The sequence below is a fragment of the Rana temporaria genome, chromosome 5 (assembly GCF_905171775.1).
Source record: "Rana temporaria chromosome 5, aRanTem1.1, whole genome shotgun sequence".
Taxonomy (NCBI): domain Eukaryota; kingdom Metazoa; phylum Chordata; class Amphibia; order Anura; family Ranidae; genus Rana; species Rana temporaria.
Window position 1 is genome coordinate 286100421 of NC_053493.1, and position 18999 is coordinate 286119419.

Genomic DNA, 18999 nt, shown 5'->3' on the forward strand with positions numbered 1-18999 from the left:
TCCCCAGCATTGCCACTCATCCCAATTCCCCGCCATCACTGCCACTCATCCCACCCTCCCCCCCCCCACCAAGGAGCAAGAGAAGTAATAAAAATAGAGAATACACGGAATATAGAGGAAAAGAGCGGAATGAAATAAAGAAAAAGGGAGAAAAGGAACAAGAAAGACGGCTGGAGAGGGACGGGGGAAAAAAAAAAAGAAATTAGAATAAAGAGAGATAAAAGAGAAAGAAAGGAGAACAAAGAGAAAGAGTTGTACATCCTAAAATGTACCATAGGGGTTTTAATACTGTATGAGTGGAAGGGATTCAGGGAGTGCAAAATATCCGTGGGTTTGGGCGTGCAAATCACTTGTCTTGCCTTGGGTGCTGACAACCCACGCTACGAAAATAATTTTACTGTTAGGGGTCCCCACAACTTGGAAAATGTTATCAAGGGGTCACGGCACTAGAAGGTTGAGAACCACTGTCTTAGAGAATAGAACCTTTTACAGGATGTGATCTGTTAAGATACAGTAATATCATACAAGCAGTGTTTCCCAGAGCAGTCCTTAGAAGACCAATAGCATTTCATGTTTAACCAGGGCTTTTTTCTCAGATAATAGTTGCAGGAACTTAACCATACCCCCTCCTTTCCACTGAACCACTTAATGGTTGTCTTAATATGGTATTAAATACCAGGAGTGTCTTTTGTACAGAGTGCCGAATTCATGAGTGCGCTACATGCAGAGTGCAGGGTTCAGGGGTGTGCTATGTACAGGGTTCAGGGGTGTGATATGTACAGAGTTCAGGATTCAGGGGTACGCTAATTTCAGAGTACAGGATATAGTTGTGCACTATGTACAGAGTATAGGATTTAGGGGTGCATCATGTACAGAGTACACGTTTCTGAGGTGTACAGAGTACAGAATTCAGGGGTGCACTACGTATAAAGTACAGGATTCAGGGGTGCTCTACGTACAGGGAGCAGAGTTCAGGTGTGTACTAAGTACAACGTACAGAGTTCAGGAATGCACTACATACAGAGTGCAGGGTTCAGAGGTGGACTATACACAGAGTGCAGGATTCAGGAGTGCACTGTACAGAGAACAGGGTTCAGGGGTGAGCTATGTGCTGAGCTCAGCTCTTTCTCTTTCTCATAGGTCCTAACATCTGCACACTCCTCTCAGCTCTGACCTCTGCACCACTGCACACATCCTCCATCTCTGCACACAAATCCCCCTCACTGCCCTCATCTCTCCTTCATCCGCTACCTATGCATGCAACTGCCCTCAACTCCTCCACCAAATCCAAACCTCTGTACACATACTTCCTTTCTTTCCTTTAAAGCTCGACACATTTTACCTTGTCAAAAAGCACCTGCCTAGCTCAAGTGCCTCACTTCACTGTATGTTGCTCCTCACCTATGGTAAGCGGTATCTATGCACCCAGGAACTGATGACAAATGGGGATCACAGAGGGTGTAGCTTTCCTTGGGAAGCAACCCCCTGCCCATGACCATTCTGGACTAGCACCTACATCTCCATTGTCCAAGTCATTTGTACTGTAAGCACTTAAAGTGACTATGAGTCAGACTGGACATCTGAAAATTTGATTTGTTGCTGGTAGCTGAGGACTTGAGTTAGTCCGACTTTTCAGTAACTTCCAAAAGTAGATTTTTTGTATGGGTCTTTTTAACATTCATCCAAGTGATAAAAACTTGCAACAATTCATGAAAATAGTAGACTGATGCAAAATACCTGAACTGCGTGAATATATAAAGGATTTTATTAATATTTTCTAGGTAATTCACAAGTAATTCTCATATTGCAGCAACAAATGATTTCCTTGAAGGTCTTTCGCATTTCCTGACTGCGAAAGGCATATATCAGAGGATCAATGACAGAGTTGCACATGATAAGAATGAGATACATATTAAAATGGGACATAAAACAGACACAATACAGGTTCTGTGGACATGAAATCATCAGAATGAGATGGAGAAAGAACGGAGCCCAGCAAACAATAAAAATTCCAATCAATATCGTTAGAGTGATGGCTCCTTTCATACTTGTTCTCTGGTGGACTGAATTATAGCCTGGCAGAGCAGCTATCCTCTTGACATGCGTACGCGCCAGCAAGAACATATGGATGTATAAAGATACCATGAGGAAAAGCATGGTGAAAAACATACTAATGAGGCATATTATTACATACGTTGATTCATAGTAAAGAATAAATATAATCCCACACCCAGTGCAGAATGTCCATATACAAGCAATAATGGCTCCAGCTCTTTTTACAGTCATGATGTTGTGGTACCGAAGAGCATAGAAAATGGTGATATAGCGGTCTATAGCTATAGCAAGTAAACTGCACATTGAAGCCACCACTGATATGCAGATCATGGAATCAAAAACATTATCTATATGACGTACAAATGCATCTTCCATAACAAGATGTTTATTATTTATGAGGTTTATTGCGATTGTTTCCCATGCATTAGACACACTAACCAACATATCGGCGACTGCTAAGCTACATACAAAGAAATACATAGGGGAATGCAAATTCTTGTTCTTGATAATGGCAAAAATCACAAGGATGTTTTCAAGGAGGCTTAAAATACCAAGCGTTAAAAACACTTCCGCAGCTATTACCACTTGATCACACGAAGACAGTTTAGTCTTGCTTGTTGGCATTGTATTATTGCCATCTATGTTGCTTATATTAAGTTCGAGTATACGGTGCTGCACGGACATATTCATCCTTACAAGAATGTGAATGTTCTTTCCCAAGGCCGTTATGCTCCAATTTTGTACTTTGGTCCCATTGTCAGGAGAGATGAGGTATACTGTTAAAAAAGAATATAAACAGATCTTAGCATGATTCACTTATGGGATCATATTACAAAAGAATAAAATTATGATTTGTTTTGTTTTTTCATTTTTTTTTTTATAGTGATCAGAGATTGCATTTCAATGCAAAAGTTGGAGGTACATTTCAACATGCAAAATCATATGAATCACATGGCTAATGAGCCTGAGTATACTTGACCATACACAAAAGTATCTATCAGACATGTAGGCAACTGTTTCATGCAACATGTATTCCCATTATACATTGCATCTTGGGCGATCTCCCAATAACTGTAACTAGCAATAAAGGTCTGCACACCACAATTATCTGCACTATTTTGCAACCAACAATACAAGATTTTTTGGGTGCCTAAACCCTAACAAACTGTATCAACCTGTTAGTACAATCATTTTAAATATGCTGAGTAAGCACACCATATAAAAAGAATGCTGTTGCAATAAAGTTGTTTTGAGCATATAAACACAATTATTCAATCGGTACAATATCCAGGTATGTCATATCACATCAAGCATATTGCAGTATTTACTGCACTGTTAATTCATCTCTACATCCCAAAAAAATACCTAGGTAAAGTGAACACCACTTAATCAAATAACAGCTGACGTACAAAAATAATTACAGGAATTCAGAAGCCAGAACAGAAGAGTCGGTTCACACTAGGGCGACACGACTTCCAGCACGACTTTCAGAAGCAACTCCAACACGACTTGAACATGAACCACAGGGCGATCTGGGGCGATTTACAACACGACTTGAAGTCGTCTCCAGGACAGGAGACTTTCCAGTGGCCAATAAAACAACAATCAGCTCTGGGAGAGGGAGGGGGAGGGAGAGATTTGCCTGAGAAATGTATGTTATCTTCCTGGAAAGTAGCTTCAGATAAGACAGTGATCCGATTTCTGAGGCGACTTCCATTGAAATCAATGGGTACAAATCGCCTACAAGTCGGATTGAAGTAGTACAGGAACCTTTTCTGAAGTCGGATCGCCTTGAGTCGTGTGTATTAACACCGCTCCCATTCACTTCCATTGTTTTTCTCTACAGCACGACTTGGGACGACTTGAGGCGACATGAAGTCGGATGGCAAGTCGCCCCAGTGTGAACCGGCTCTAAGGAAGAAAACAGAGTCAAACCCTGGTAAAAAGAGAGAGGGGGGAACCCAACATGGGGGGGGGGGCTTGACATCCCCTTTACCAAGAACCTCCTTCCTCAACCAGATAGCTGCCTGTGATGCAGAGTGCTGGCTCTCCTTTCTTCACCCCAGTCTTAAAAGCAGGAAATAATGTTCTACAAGTCTTCAATATTACTGCTCCCTCTCAATATGTGTAAAGTATAATACCAAGTGTTCCAAAAATGAGTATACAACATTCTTGATCAACATATGACTGCCCTATGTTAGATTAGATATGGGCCTAACACCACCCTGTTTGGTTGGCAGAAGAACTCCCGAATAGGGGAAAGGTTCTAACCCAAATGGTGAACCCCATTGAAGTCTATGGGAGCTGAAAACGAAAAATCAAAACAAGTGCCCAGGTTGAAGGCTTATACAGTATGCAAGTAATTGGCCATGAAAGGGGTATGAGGATCCAGGTACTGCCCTAGGGGACATTTATTAATGCAATTTTTTTTTTAAAGATAATCCTTTTTTAGGAGCAGTGATATTATTTATGTTTAACCACTTAAGGACCAAGCTTCTTTCTGAGATTTGGTGTTTACAACATTTTAATTTTTTTGCTAGAAAATTACTTAGAACCCCCAAACATTATATATATATTTTTCTAACACTCTAGAGAATTTTTGTCATTTTTGTATTTGCGCAGCGGTCTTACAAGTGCACTTTGTTTGGAAAAAATTTACTTTTTTGTATAAAAAAATAAGACAACAGTAAAGTTAGCCCAATTATTTTTTATATTGTGAAAGATAATGTTACGCCAAGTAAATTGATACCCAACATGTCATGCTTCAAAATTGCGCCCACTCGTGGAATGGTGACAAACTTTGACACTTAAAAAGTTAAAAAATGTCTACAGGTTACCAGTTTTGAGTTACAGAGGAGGTCTTTTACTAGAATTATTGATCTCGCTCTAACGATCGTGGTGATACCTCACATGTGTGGTTTGAACAAGGTTTTCATGTATGCGTTCGGTTTAGCACGCAAGCTCGGCCGGACAGGGTGCGTTTAAAATTTGTATTTATTTTTTCTTATATATTTTACCTTTTATTTAACATTTTTACACTGTTCTTTTTTAAAAAATGTGGTCACTGTTATTCCTATTACAAAGAATGTAAACATCCCTTGTAATAGAAAAAAATCATGACAGGACCACTTAAATATGAGATCTGGGGTCAAAAAGACCTCAGATCTCATATTTACACTAAAATGCAAAAAAAAAAAAGATATATATATATGCAATGATATGAAGACGGGTACCTCTCTGCTCCTGGCCGAGAGCAGAGATGACGTCACCGACGGCTCGCAGCTTACCTCACGCGTTACGTGGCTGGACAGGTTCATTACATCGGATGTTCGTTATTGAAATAAGAAATATGAGTGTTTTATTGCCTTTTATTAAAGTTTATTTGCGATTTTACACATTGTGAGCGTTATTCCTCCTTACATGCACTTTGTGGGAGCCATTGATTCAATGAAAGAGGGACTGGAATTGTGATCATACGCTGCTGCTGTGTTTGGAAGTGAAAGTGATCTGCAGACATATTGGGGAAGTGAAGCTGCGGCCAGTGGAAATTCATAAGGCTTATTATAAGCCTCCTAGAGGTGAGATGCTGGTACTACTGGTAACCTGGAGTGGAGCACATTTTTTTGGATTTTTCTTTGAGCACTGCACTTTAAGATTTATCCTGTGGACATCATACTACCTTCGGGCTGCATTTCTTGGACTTTTTCCCTGGATTGTTATCCTGCACATTTATTATTCACAATTGCATGAAGACTTTCTCACTATATTAGTTCTTATTATGTTTGGACTTCAGTCCTATTGATTTACATATTGGAAGAAATTAGCCTTGTTGCACTTTAGTAGCACTTATCACTTTATGCACTTTATATTGCTGCATATATATACTTAATGGAAATATTTTTATTGATATTTTTTATAAACCGTTCGCCCATCACTATGTTAGGCTCCATGTACACGGAACATTTTTAGAACTGCTCCTAAATGATTAAACTTGAGAGATAGTAACCCACTTTTAAAACGTCCATTTTGCTGGGTTTACATACCGCGTTTAGCAACGTTTTGCCACGTTTGCATTTTTTTTTTTTAAATGGCCAAAAACGAAAAACACCTATAAACGAAATGCTGCTAAACGCGGGTTACTGCGTTTAGCTGCGTTTAGTCGCGTTTGTCGTCTGAAACGTGGAAATCTTCTGCGTCTGTACCCATTTTTTTGCTTTCAAAGAAACGCTGTTAAATGCAACTGCTTAAAAATGGCAATAAACAAAACTGTGTACATGGTCACATAGGATAACATTGAATGAGTTCAGGGGCAGTTGAAAAAAGCGTCCAACTGCCTCTGAACGTACGTTTAGCAGAGTCCCATGTACATGGGGTCTTAGATCACTGTTTCTCAATCCAGGTCTTAGGGTCTGATACCAGATTATGTTTTGCAGATCTCGTCACACAGTCACAGGTGAAATGATTTGTTAAATACACATATAAAATATATATAAATTAATTCCGACACGCAAAATTTTGACGCATACTCGGAAACAACTCGTTGCATGCTCGGAAGCATTGAACTTCATTTTCTCGGCTTGTCGTAGTGTTGTACGTCACTGCGTTCTTGACGGACGAAAGTTCAGAGAACTTTTGTGTGACGGTGTGTATGCAAGCCAAGCTAGAGCGGAACTCCGTCGGAAAAAAACACCCAAGGTATTTCAGACGAAAAATCTGATTGTGTGTATGGGGCATTAGGTTTTAAAGGTATGAGGTGGCAACCCTAGTCAGAATGCAACCCCTACGAGCAGTTAAGAAGGTTATTGGCATCATGCAACTGGCCCTACCAAGTGGCATTGGCCCTGGGACTATGCAGGCACCATCCATTGGGAGGTCAATCAGCCATAGCTCAAGGAACCGCCAGGAATATCTGTAGGAAACCTAGAGTTCCACAGAACCCTGGTTGAGAATAGCAGGAGTAGGGAATAGTTAACATCTCTGTCAGATATTTTGTTTGTTTGCAAATTTTTTGCTGTCAGTGTCCAATTGGAAGATCTCAATTTACTTCCTTTCCCAGACATGCAACAGAAATGTAGATGACATTTCTCTAAGGCCTGGTTCATACTGGTACGATTTGAGATGCGATTTGAGATGTCAAATCGCATCTCAAATCAGCAGCATTTGCCGGCAATTGTCGGCAATGGCACCGTCCTAATCTGTGCGACGCCGCATCTGCGGTGCTGCACCGATTTCAAAAAGTAGTTCCTGTACTACTTTTTGCGATTTCGGGATGCGATTTGCATTGACATCTGTGTAGAAACCTGCACAGATGTCAATGAAATCGCGGCCGAAATCGGGACTTACAAGCGGGAGTGAAATTGTGCGAGTTCAGCTGAACTCGCACGGCTTCACTCCCGCAGCCCAGTGTGAACCTGGGCTAAAGTTAGTTGTCACTGGGAAACAAGTGTCCTCATTGAAAGGTTTTCAGACTCTCCCTAAGCTATAAAGCCTTTTGTTCATACACAGAAGTGGATGATTCATCAGCTGTGACTCATTCTTTATCAGATGGCTCAACATAAGATTTAGTTAAGAGAAGTAATAAGCTGCATTCATACCTGAGTGTTTCAAAGTTGTGTGTTTTAACTGCGTTTTTGCCGCAATTTTGTTCAAGTCACCAATGTAAAAGGGCAGAAAAACACCTGTAATCTGCCCCAAAGAAGCTCATGTTCTTTTTTTTAAGCTTAGGGCATTTTTCAGGTGACAAAACGCTCAGATGTGAACATGTGCCATTGAAATGAATGAAATTTTACTTGTTGGGCATTTTTTTTTCAGGTGTTTTACGCCCTTTTTTTTTTAGCTGAAAATGCTTAGGTGTGAATGCAGCCTAAGCCTTGGTTCACACTAATGTGATGTGGGAACCAGCATGATTATAGCGCCTGTTCCCGCATCGCTCCTCTCCCGCAGGCAGTTCACACTGCCTTGTGTGAACCGCTAGGAGTGTCATTAACAAAGTTAATGACACCCCCAGTCCTGTTTACAGATCGCAGTGCGAACTGTGAACTTGCACAGGAATCGGATCACATAGGTGAGAACACCCATGCAATACGATTCTAGTGCTGCGCTATTCTCTATGCGAATCGAATGCGAGTTCAGCCATACAACTGCCATACTAGCATTGCTCAGAGATCACATGTGATCGGCAACTGCAGTGTGGGTCCGAATCACATGCAATCTCTGAGATCGCAGCAGTGTGAACCTGAACTTAAGGATTATTATTTTTTCCACAATCGTACTTACCTCGGTAGATGCAGCATCGGTTTTATGTTGTATCTGTCCCCCAGTGCCTCTACACTGAGAACTGAGCGATCGAGCATCGCAGATCACTTAGGCCCCTTTCAGACAGGGGCGGGAGCCGCGGTGGCGGTATAACGCCGCAAAAAATAGCGGCGCTATACCGCCGGGATTGCCGCGGGAATCAGCCGCTAGCGGTGCGGTTTTAACCCCCGCTAGCGGCCGATAAAGGGTTAATACCGCCCACAATGCGCCTCTATAGAGGCGCATTGCGGGTGGTATTGCCGCGGTTTCCCATTGTTTTCAATGGGAAGGAGCGGTATACATGCCGCTCCTCTCACCGCTCCAAAGATGCTGCTGACAGGAGATTTTTTTGTCTCCCGCCAGCGCATCGCCTCAGTGTGAAAGCCCTCGGGCTTTCACATTGAGTCTGCAGTGAAGGAGTTTTTCAGGCGGGATAGCAGCGCTATTTTTAGCGATATACCGCCTGAAAAACTCCTCGAAAGGGGGCTCAGATTTCACAGCGTCCCAAGCGGAGAGCTGCAGACACAGTCACAGCTCTCTGCGGCCGGATCAGTCTCTCTGCGGCTTGCTGATCCAGACTTTATTGTCACGATGACGCGGTGCCTGGACTGATATCCGTGACGTCAGCAGAGAGTGGACTTCAGGTCACAGGAGTGTAAAATTAATTGCACTCCTGTGATCCATAGGAGAAGTACAGCCAAACAAGCTCAGGCTGGACTTCTCCTTTAAAGGGACACTAAAGATTCCTCAAACAAACATATCATACTTACCTCCACTGTGCAGCTCGTTTTGCAGAGTGGCCCTGATCCTGGTCTTCTGGGGCCCCTTTCGGCAGCTGTCTCGGCTCCTCCCCGCATCAGCTTAACCCCTTCATGAGAAGCACTCTTCCAAGGGGGTTAACTTGCGGGCGCGCTCCCGTGATACAGCTGGTGGCTATAGCTACAGACTGTATCACTCGGCCCCGCCCCCCGGCACGCCGCGTCATTGTTTGATTGACAGCAGCTGGACCAAATGGCTGTGCTGCTATCAATCCACCAATGAATGAGCCAAGAAGCCAGTGCATTCACGGCGCGGGACTTTCGAGGGGTCAGGTAAGTAAACGGGGGGGCTGGGGGACCACTAATCCTCGGATGTTTTTGAAAAAAACATGTACCTTTACAACCCCTTTAACCACTAGGGTACCGCACGCCGTCAAATGACGGCGGGCGGAATACCCTATTGTTCTGACAGGACTTCTTGTCATTTAAAGCCGCTAGTGGGCACGCATCGCGTCACTGGGAACACAATGCGCGTGCCCAGTAACTGAGCAGGGATGTGGAGCTCTGTGTGTAAACACAGAGCTCCACGTCCTGTCAGGGAGAGGAGACTGATGCTGTGTCCCTTGTACATAGGGACACAGATCGGTCACCTCCCCCAGTCACCCCCCTACAGTTAGAACACTCCAAGGCTACACATTTAACCCCTTCCCCGCCCCCTAGTGGTTAACCTCTTCCCTGCCAGTCACATTTACACAGTAATCAATGCATATTTATAGCACTGTTCACTGTATAAATGTGAATGGTCCCAAAAATGTGTCAAAAATGTCCGATGTGTCCGCTATATGTCGCAGTCCTGAAAAAAAAATCGCAAATCGCCACCATTCCTAGTAAAAAAATACATTTAAAAAAATCATAATTATGTCCCCTATTTTGTAGGCAATATAACTTTTGCGCAAACCAGTCACTATACGGTTATTACGATTTTATTTTTATTTTTTTTTTACCAAAAATATGTAGAAGAATACATATCGGCCTAAACTGAGATACGTTTTTTTTTTTTTAAATGGGATATTTATTATAGCAAAAAGCAAAAAATATTGTGTTTTTTTTTCAAAATTTACGCTCCTTTTTTTGTTTATAGCCCAAAAAAAACAAAAAAAACGCACAGGTGATCAAATACCACCAAAATAAAGCTCTATTTGTGGGAAAAAAAGGATGTAAATTTCAGAGCTACGTCGCACGACCGGGCAATTGTCTGTTAAAGTGACGCAGTGCCGGAAGCTAAAATTTGGTCTGGGCAGGAAGGGGGTGTAGGTGCACAGTAGGCAAGTGGTTAAGCAAAGTATGAGAAACAGAAGGCTGTAACTTCTGTGCTATCTACTTAACAAATTTGCCCCTTTCACATGTGCGGACAGAATGTCCGCATTTTCATTCATCCGTTTGCGGATGAAAACGGGACATACATTGGTCCCTATGTGATTGCGGGTGTCAGCGGATGAACATCCGCTGACACCTGTAATCACCCGCCTCCGCAATGCTCCAATTTTGCGGACGGAAGAAAATCCTATTTTTTCTTCCGTCTGTGGATCGGATCGGATGAACACGGACATACGCATAGAACACGGACTCCCATAGGGGAGAGCGGAGAAAAGACAGGGCGGTCCCTGCACAGTGTGCGGAGACCGCCTTGTCAGCCGATGGCTCAGCAGGGATTTTACGGAGGATCCCCGCTGAGCTGACGGACACACGGAGGCAGATCATTACTGATCCGCCCCGTGTGAAAGGGCCCATTGCATATTGCTATTAAAAATAGATGTGAAACAACCGGTAAAAACTTACAACAGTTTATTATTTTAAATGTAGCAAAGCTGCTAATAACATTTAAACAAATATAAGAGTGCCTATAATGGTTAGCTGACTTGCAGATTACAGGAGGCAGAATGTACAACCCCAGACAATATTTTATATTATATTATAGTAAAGATCCTATTGAAGAGCATTTCCTTAAAGCAAAGTTCCACCTAAAATTGGAATTTCCGCTTTAGGCTGGGTTCACACTATTGCGAACCTAGTGCTAAGAAACCCGCATCCAATGTGCATGAGAGGAGATTGTGGTGCTGGTCCCAACATCTCCGGGGCAGACTTGGCTCCATTTGAGGTCCGAATTCAGCCAAAAATTGTTATATCACTGTTAGGCTGGATTCACACCTATGCTTGTTAGTGCTTTTTGCATTTTGCAGATTTGCATTACAGAACGTGTTCCATAGAAAACCATGTTAAAATGGACTCTAGTGCAAATCAGAAAAATACAAAAAGCACTAAAACTGCATAGGTGTGAATACAGCCTTATAAGCAATAGTTTTAGCTGTCATGAATGGCTTTCATTTATTGCAGCTAGTTTACTATTGTGAGCTGTGACTGGCTACAGTTAATCATATGGTAAAGAGTGCTGTGATTAGCCCAGGTACCATGTGATATCTGTGGGACAATCACAGCATCACAATACTAAGCAAAACCAGTACATTGCTGATCCTGCAGCTGTGCCTGATTCTCAGTATGCTTACTGTGAGAGGGTTGGCAGGTGGTGAAGGTATATCTAAACAAAGATGCAGCTTACTGTAGCTGTATGCACACTTGCACACTGCTGCTATCAAATGCATTTTTATAATTTTTTTTAGGTATTTGAGGGTTTTTTTCTGGCCCTAAACCACCTCTATGTGAGCCTGTGTGTCCATGTACACATAAGCAGTTGCAGGCATTTAGAGGCAGGGGCACTTAGCCTAGGTTCACATTGGAACGATTGCACTGTTCCAATCGGTGCGACAATGATTTGCTCCTCCACTACTTTTGCCAATTTCAGGTGCGACTTCAATAGACATCTGTGTATGCAGCCACACAGGTATCTATCAAGTAGCAGCTGAAATCGCGCTGACCTTGCTACTTTGAAACTGCGCTACTTCAGGGGAAGTAGCACGATTTCAAAGTAGCATCAATGTGAGCCAGGGCTTAAAGGGGTTGTAAAGGTTTGTTTTTTATTTTGTAAATAGGTTCCTTTAAGCTAGTGCATTGTTGGTTCACTTACCTTATCCTTCGATTTCCTTTCTAAATGTTTTTTTTCTTTGTTTTCTTTGTCTGAATTTCCTGTTCCTCCTTAGTAAGCTGTTCTGGCTGACTAACCCCTGCTCGGATAATGGTGTGAGGTTTACTCAGGAAACAGGAAGTGAGAAATTCAGACAAAGGAAAAAAACATTTAGAAGGGAAATCGAAGGAAAAGGTAAGTGAACCAACAATGCACAATCTTAAAGGAACCTATTTAGAAAATAAAAGATAAACCTTTACAACCCCTTTAAGGGCAGAAATCTGAACACATTAAAATCTCTTTCAGGAAAGCAGCTTTTGGGCAGAAAAAAAGTGACACCTGGAGGTAATCTGCAGCAATTTTATATGTAAAAAACTGTCATAGTCCCTCTGTTATTTAGATGTATACCCTGTGCTAGTTTTGAGTCACTCTGATGGGTTGCTCATATTTAAAACAGCTCTATAAACTTGTGTATTTGTGAAGTGTATTGCGCTAACTTATATAAACATTTTACCACAACTGATCCTGTGAACTTGTTACTCAAAAAACAAAAAGTGTGTGCATGTGTCTATGATTATTAGTTAATGTGCAAACAATTAACAAATAATGTGCAATGAATACCAGTACAGTGCCCTGTGCCAAACTATAACGTATGAATTCCTCAATCCATCAAAAAAATGTGAAATAAATCCAAAAATAAAAATAAAAAAATATATATATGTATATGTGCTATGAAAGTCCTTAATAGATGATTTCTTGCAGTGATGCCCAGCTATGTTTCCACCTTCACCGCAAATAGTGCCTACACCGTCACCGGATAAAATGGCCACTCACCAGATGGACCCAGAAATCTGCCTTTGGTTCATATGGATAACCACTCCCTCTCTCAGGTTTATCAGCAATCACTCCCAATGCTTTGGCTGTAGTCTTGTTCTATATCCACTCATGTAATATAAAAGACTATCATGGTGTAGTATATCCAAGAATTTATTATGATTAAAACATATAGTTATTCCACTCACATGTAAAAGTGCCTGAGAGCCGGCACTGAGCTAATCCAGCTGTAAATAGGAGTATTTGGTGTACGAGTGTGTCCTGGTCCGCACGTGTGATGCCTCACTTTGTCGCCTGCGTTCCCAGCCTCGTTATACTCAGACTGGACATGACGAACTGGCAATGGTCCCGCAGCCTCTATGCATTTCGCAACTTAATGCGTCGTCAGGAAGCTGCCTCATTGGTGTTCGTCAGTCTTTTTATACCTCCCTGTGCTACTTGTTATCCTATCATCTGCTTCGTACAACAGGAAACACCACATCAGCCATTTTGACTACTGGCAATTCCCTGACTACTGGAACTTCCGGCCTGAAGTCCAAACTCCATTTTATTGGAAGTGAACTGGCCGCCATTTTAGTTACTGGCTACTATTCGCTGCCGCTGGTGCGGCTCTCAGGCACTTTTACATGTGAGTGGAATAACTATATGTTTTAATCATAATAAATTCTTGGATATACTACACCATGATAGTCTTTTATATTACATGAATGGATATAGAACAAGACTACAGCCAAAGCATTGGGAGTGATTGCTGATAAACCTGAGAGAGGGAGTGGTTATCCATATGAACCAAAGGCAGATTTCTGGGTCCATCTGGTGAGTGGCCATTTTATCCGGTGACGGTGTAGGCACTATTTGCGGTGAAGGTGGAAACATAGCTGGGCATCACTGCAAGAAATCATCTATTAAGGACTTTCATAGCACATATACATATATATATTTTTTTATTTTTATTTTTGGATTTATTTCACATTTTTTTGATGGATTGAGGAATTCATACGTTATAGTTTGGCACAGGGCACTGTACTGGTATTCATTGCACATTATTTGTTAATTGTTTGCACATTAACTAATAATCATAGACACATGCACACACTTTTTGTTTTTTGAGTAACAAGTTCACAGGATCAGTTGTGGTAAAATGTTTATATAAGTTAGCGCAATACACTTCACAAATACACAAATATAAATCCAACCTTTTGAGGTTGCACTTTTTATTGCAGCAAGACTTAATTAGAATATTGATATTATCTTGGCGCCGGTAACACAAATTTTTTCTAAGCTCTATAAACTTAGTTAATGTGATTCACTCCACTCAACTATTATAATTGAATTTAAAACCCTGGACTGCAGCTAACTGCTTCTGACAGCTGCAGCTAACTAGAATGTATCAGTTTTGCTTACATTTTAATAAGCACTGATGCCGAAAGTGTTCAGCAGGTGTAAAGCAGGAGTAGTGCTTTACCCTACTACTGCTGATGGGTTCTATGTTGTGCAATGACTCTCTAAACTTCTCAGTCCCCACTGACACACCTGCCTGGTTGCAGGTTAAACTTCATTCACATCTTTGCTGTGTGACTTAAACATTAGTAAGCCACCACTGTATTATGATGCACATAAATTAGGTCACAAGCAACTTGGTGATTAGATATATTATGGCAATGAAGTTAAACAGATGTATTGACATATAAACAGGTAACCGCTTGCTGGTCGCAATATGTATATATATATATATATATATATACATAAATATATATATATATACATAAATATATATATATACATATACATATACATCCGTCGATATCCAATCCGATCCTGTCTATGAAATCCAGACAGATGGAGAGCCTATTTTCTATCCGTCTGGAGGATAGGATCGGATGTTAATGGACAGGCGGTCCATTTTCATCCGATCTCCCATAGAGGAGAGCGGGGCTCTGACAGGTCCGTCTCTGCACAGTGAGCGGAGACGGACCTATCACCAGCCTGCTCAGCGGGTTTCTCAGGCTGACTGTTTCCACCAGCTCGCCCAAGAAACGATCCGATGGTGGGGCTGGCTGGTAACATAGGCGATAAGTAGCCATCATAAAGAATAGGGATGAGCTTTATGTTTGGGTCTAACATCAGTTCGACTCGAACATTGGCTGTTCGTCATAAAAAGTGTTTGGGGACCTGGGACCTGCCCCAGGGGACATGTATCAATGCAAAAAAAGTTTTAAAAACTGAGGTTTTTTTCGGGAGCATAATGCTTAAAGTGAAACAATAAAAGTGAAATATTCCTTTATATTTCGTACCTGGGGGTGTCTATAGTATGGCTGTAAAGTAGCGCATGTTTCCCGTGTTTATAACAGTCCCTGCACAAAATGACATTTCTAAAGGAAAAAAAGTAATTTAAAACCAATGGCGGCTATAATTAATTGTCGGGTCCCGGCAATACAGATAAAAGTAATTGAAAAAAACATCAGGGGCCCTTTAGGTCTGGTATGGATATTAAGGGGAACCCTGTGCCAATTTTTTTTTTTTTAAATGGTGTAGGGGTCCGTCTCAATATCCATATCAGACCCTTTATATCTGGTATGGATTTTAAGGGGAAGCCTGTGCCAAAATGGAAAAAAAATGGCGTGGAGTCCCCCCCCCCAAAAAAAAACATACCCTTATCCGAGCACACAACCTGGCAGGCCGCAGGAAAAGAGGGGGGACAAGAGAGCGCCCCCCCCTCTCCTGAACCATACCAGGCCACATGCTCTCAACATGGGGAGGATGTCCCCATGTTGATGGGGACAAGGGCCTCATCCCCACAACCCTTGCCCGGTGGTTGTGGGGGTCTGCAGGCAGGGGGCTTATCGGAATCTGGAAGCCCCCTTTAACAGAGGGGACCCCCAGATCCCGCCCCCCATGTGAATTGGTAACGGGGTACATTGTAACCCTACCATTTCACAAAAAAAAATGTGTCAAAAAAGTTAAAAATCACAGTAGACAGCTTGGGAAGTCCTTTTTTAAAAAGAAAAAAAAATTCCAACGATGTAATCCATTCTTGAGCGATACAGGAAAAACAAAGCAGACTCGATCCTACTTCCATGGGAGGCACCCGCGGAATGACACTCTCCCGCGTGACAGCTCTTTTATAGCTGAGTGCACGGGTGACCCCGCCCCCCTCTGACGCAACAGGGAAATGCCGGGGTTACCCAGTGATGTGTATGGGTGACCCTGCCCCCTTTGACGCATCGTGGGAAACCCACATTGCGTCATAGGGGGCTGGGTCACCCGTACATGTCACCCGTACATATTCATACCAGACCCAAAGAGCCTGGTAATGGACTGGGGGGGACCCCTGGGGTTTTTTTTTTCAATTACTTCTATCTGTATTGCGGGGACCCGACAATTCATTATAGCCGCTAGTTTTAAATTACCTTTCTTCCTTTAGAAATTTAATTTTATGCAGGGACTGTTTTAAACACGGGAAACATGCTCTACTTTATAGGCATACTATAGACACCCCCAGGTACAAAATTTAAAGGAATATTTAACTTTTATTGTTTCACTTTAAGCATTATTAAAATCACTGCTCCCGAAAAAAAAATTGTTTTTAAAACTTTTTTTTTTTGCATTGATACATGTCCCCTGAGGCAGGACCCAGGTCCCCAAACACTTTTTATGATAATAACTTGCATATTAACCTTTAAAATGAGCACTTTAATTTTATGCTTGGTTAGAACTTACCAGGTATTATCCATATATGTATACTTTATTAATGTGTCTACCCAACATTTATTTCTATGTATCTTTTTTTTTTCCAAGCACTGGCTACGGTAATTTAAATGTTATCTATATCATTTATAACAAAACTTTCATTTACTTTTAATAATCGGGTAAACCTTTGTTGGGTTTATGACCCGGCTGTTGTTGTTGTTATGTTTGTCTAAAAATTTGAAATAAAAATGTATTGAACTCTAAAATGAGCACTTTTGATTTTTCATGTTCGTGTCCCATAGACCTTAACAGTGTTTGCGTGTTCGAACAAATGTTTTGCCTGTTTGCGCCATGTTCTGCTGGGGGTGTTTGTCTCTTTCCTAAAAAAAAAAGCAACAGTATGCGTGGACTAATTACAAAACATTACTGATTCTTAATATGTATGCATACCTAATACATTTTTACATGGTCAAAAATGCATTTTAAATATATTTTTATAAATCCACATCTCTTTTTAATATGTCCTGTTCTTTTTTCCCAAGAAAATAGCCAATCTTTCTTTAACATTTATAGCCATATTAAAAGTTAGCTTCTACTTATTAATGAATACTTTCTTCCCGGAGGTTATTTTATTTGCCTTCTAATAAATGCATATTTCCTTTGCTGCATATGGAAATCAGGCTTCACGCTTGAATTAAAATAATGAAGCATAGTATATACCAATGATAAAAAACTGCATGAGTTCATATTTTAATTTGCCATAATACCCAAGAAATTGCAGTTGCTGTACGTATACTGTGTCCACATCTTTTTCAAAATGACAGCTAGACTGTTTGTACTAACTGAAGCATATCAGTTACCGTTATGTCATGCCATTTTATGGTGATTATCTTCTTATCTCTTTACATGCAACCATTATTTAGCAGTAGAGATAAATAGGTCCTTCTTGGATCGGTGGATTTTAGTGCCCAGCAACAAGAATAATAAAGTCAAAACTGGTAGACTTCAAAAGTAAGGAGACCGTATCAAGCAAGTACATTACAGCCCTTATATTATCAAGGTCCATTTATCCTGGAATCACATTCCATTTGCAAAAGCAAAGATAAATATTGTTAAACGCATAATATATGGGGTATAGGTGGAAAGTGAAATGGGAATTTAAAAATTCTCTTTGTTGTCTTTGGACTTGGATGCTAGAGAGACCCTTCCTCAAAATCAATCCATCAAACAAGATATTTTCCTATTGTAAACTATGTGTAGCCACTTACCATTAAAGATGCATCAATTCCCCCAGGAAAGTCCCGGCCTGGTTATTTCTAGTTAGCCACAATGCTTGGCACAGCTTCTGAGTGTTGCTATCTTGCATAGGACAGCAGACTTAAACCCTGTACACACGATCGGACCTTTGCCCGACCAAAATCACATCGGAATTCCGACGGAATTCCATCGGAGTAAAAGAGAACATCTTCTCTATCTAAACTCCAATGGAATTCTTCGGAATTTCCGATGGAATTACTCCGATGGGGCATACACACGGTCAGAATTTCCAAATGGAAAAAGTCCGTCTGACTTTTTCCATCGGAAATTCTGATCGTGTGTACGGGTCTTAAAATAAACAAACTTAAAGGGTCACTAAAGGAAAAAAAATGTTTTGCTGAAATGACTGTTTATTGGGTATAGAGACATAAAAGTTAACTGATTCCTTTTAAAAATGATTAAAAATTGAATTTAATCTATCATATAATGTGCCTCTAGTTTCACTTTCGGTTTTAAAGGTACATACATGAAGTTCTGGGTGAGAGGTGAGTCGGGAAGACTCACAGAACAAAAACAAACAAATCCAGGGCAGTGTTTTGTTTTTAAAATGAATCTGATTGGTTCTGAGGAGTTTTAGACACACAGTAATGACAGCTTAGACCACCGTGAAAATCTCCCAGTACCATGGTTATAAGGAAACAGGCAACCAGGAAGTGTGGAAATCACAGCAGAATTACAGCTACTTCAAAGCGAAAACAAACAATGAGGACATGAAACCAGTACTGCAGTAAGGTAAAGGAAGCTATTTAGCTAAAAAAAAAAAAATCCTTTAGTGACCCTTTAAGCCCACTTGAACTTTCAGTTTACATTGGCTAAATACAATCCAAGTAGATCCAAACAAAAAGTGATGAAAAACTACTATTTTTTTTTAAAGAAGTCACATCCTGACTAGAAAAAAACTATCCTTTACCTGCATGCCACAGTGTAGGACCCTTGCCCTGTTTGGGGCCAGTGGTCTCTCTGCAGAGGTTC

General features: G+C 41.1%; 1 protein-coding gene across 1 annotated transcript in view; it reads right to left on the reverse strand.

Moving 5' to 3' along the window:
• Window positions 1-1743: 1743 nt before the first annotated feature.
• MC5R (melanocortin 5 receptor) overlaps window positions 1744-18999 on the reverse strand; it is a 96502-nt gene continuing 79246 nt past the window's right edge. Inside the window, exon 2 of the mRNA XM_040353913.1 lies at window positions 1744-2831. Coding sequence (XP_040209847.1) covers window positions 1768-2745 — 978 coding nt within the window. The 5' untranslated portion in view covers window positions 2746-2831 and the 3' untranslated portion in view covers window positions 1744-1767. The remainder of the gene's footprint in view (window positions 2832-18999) is intronic.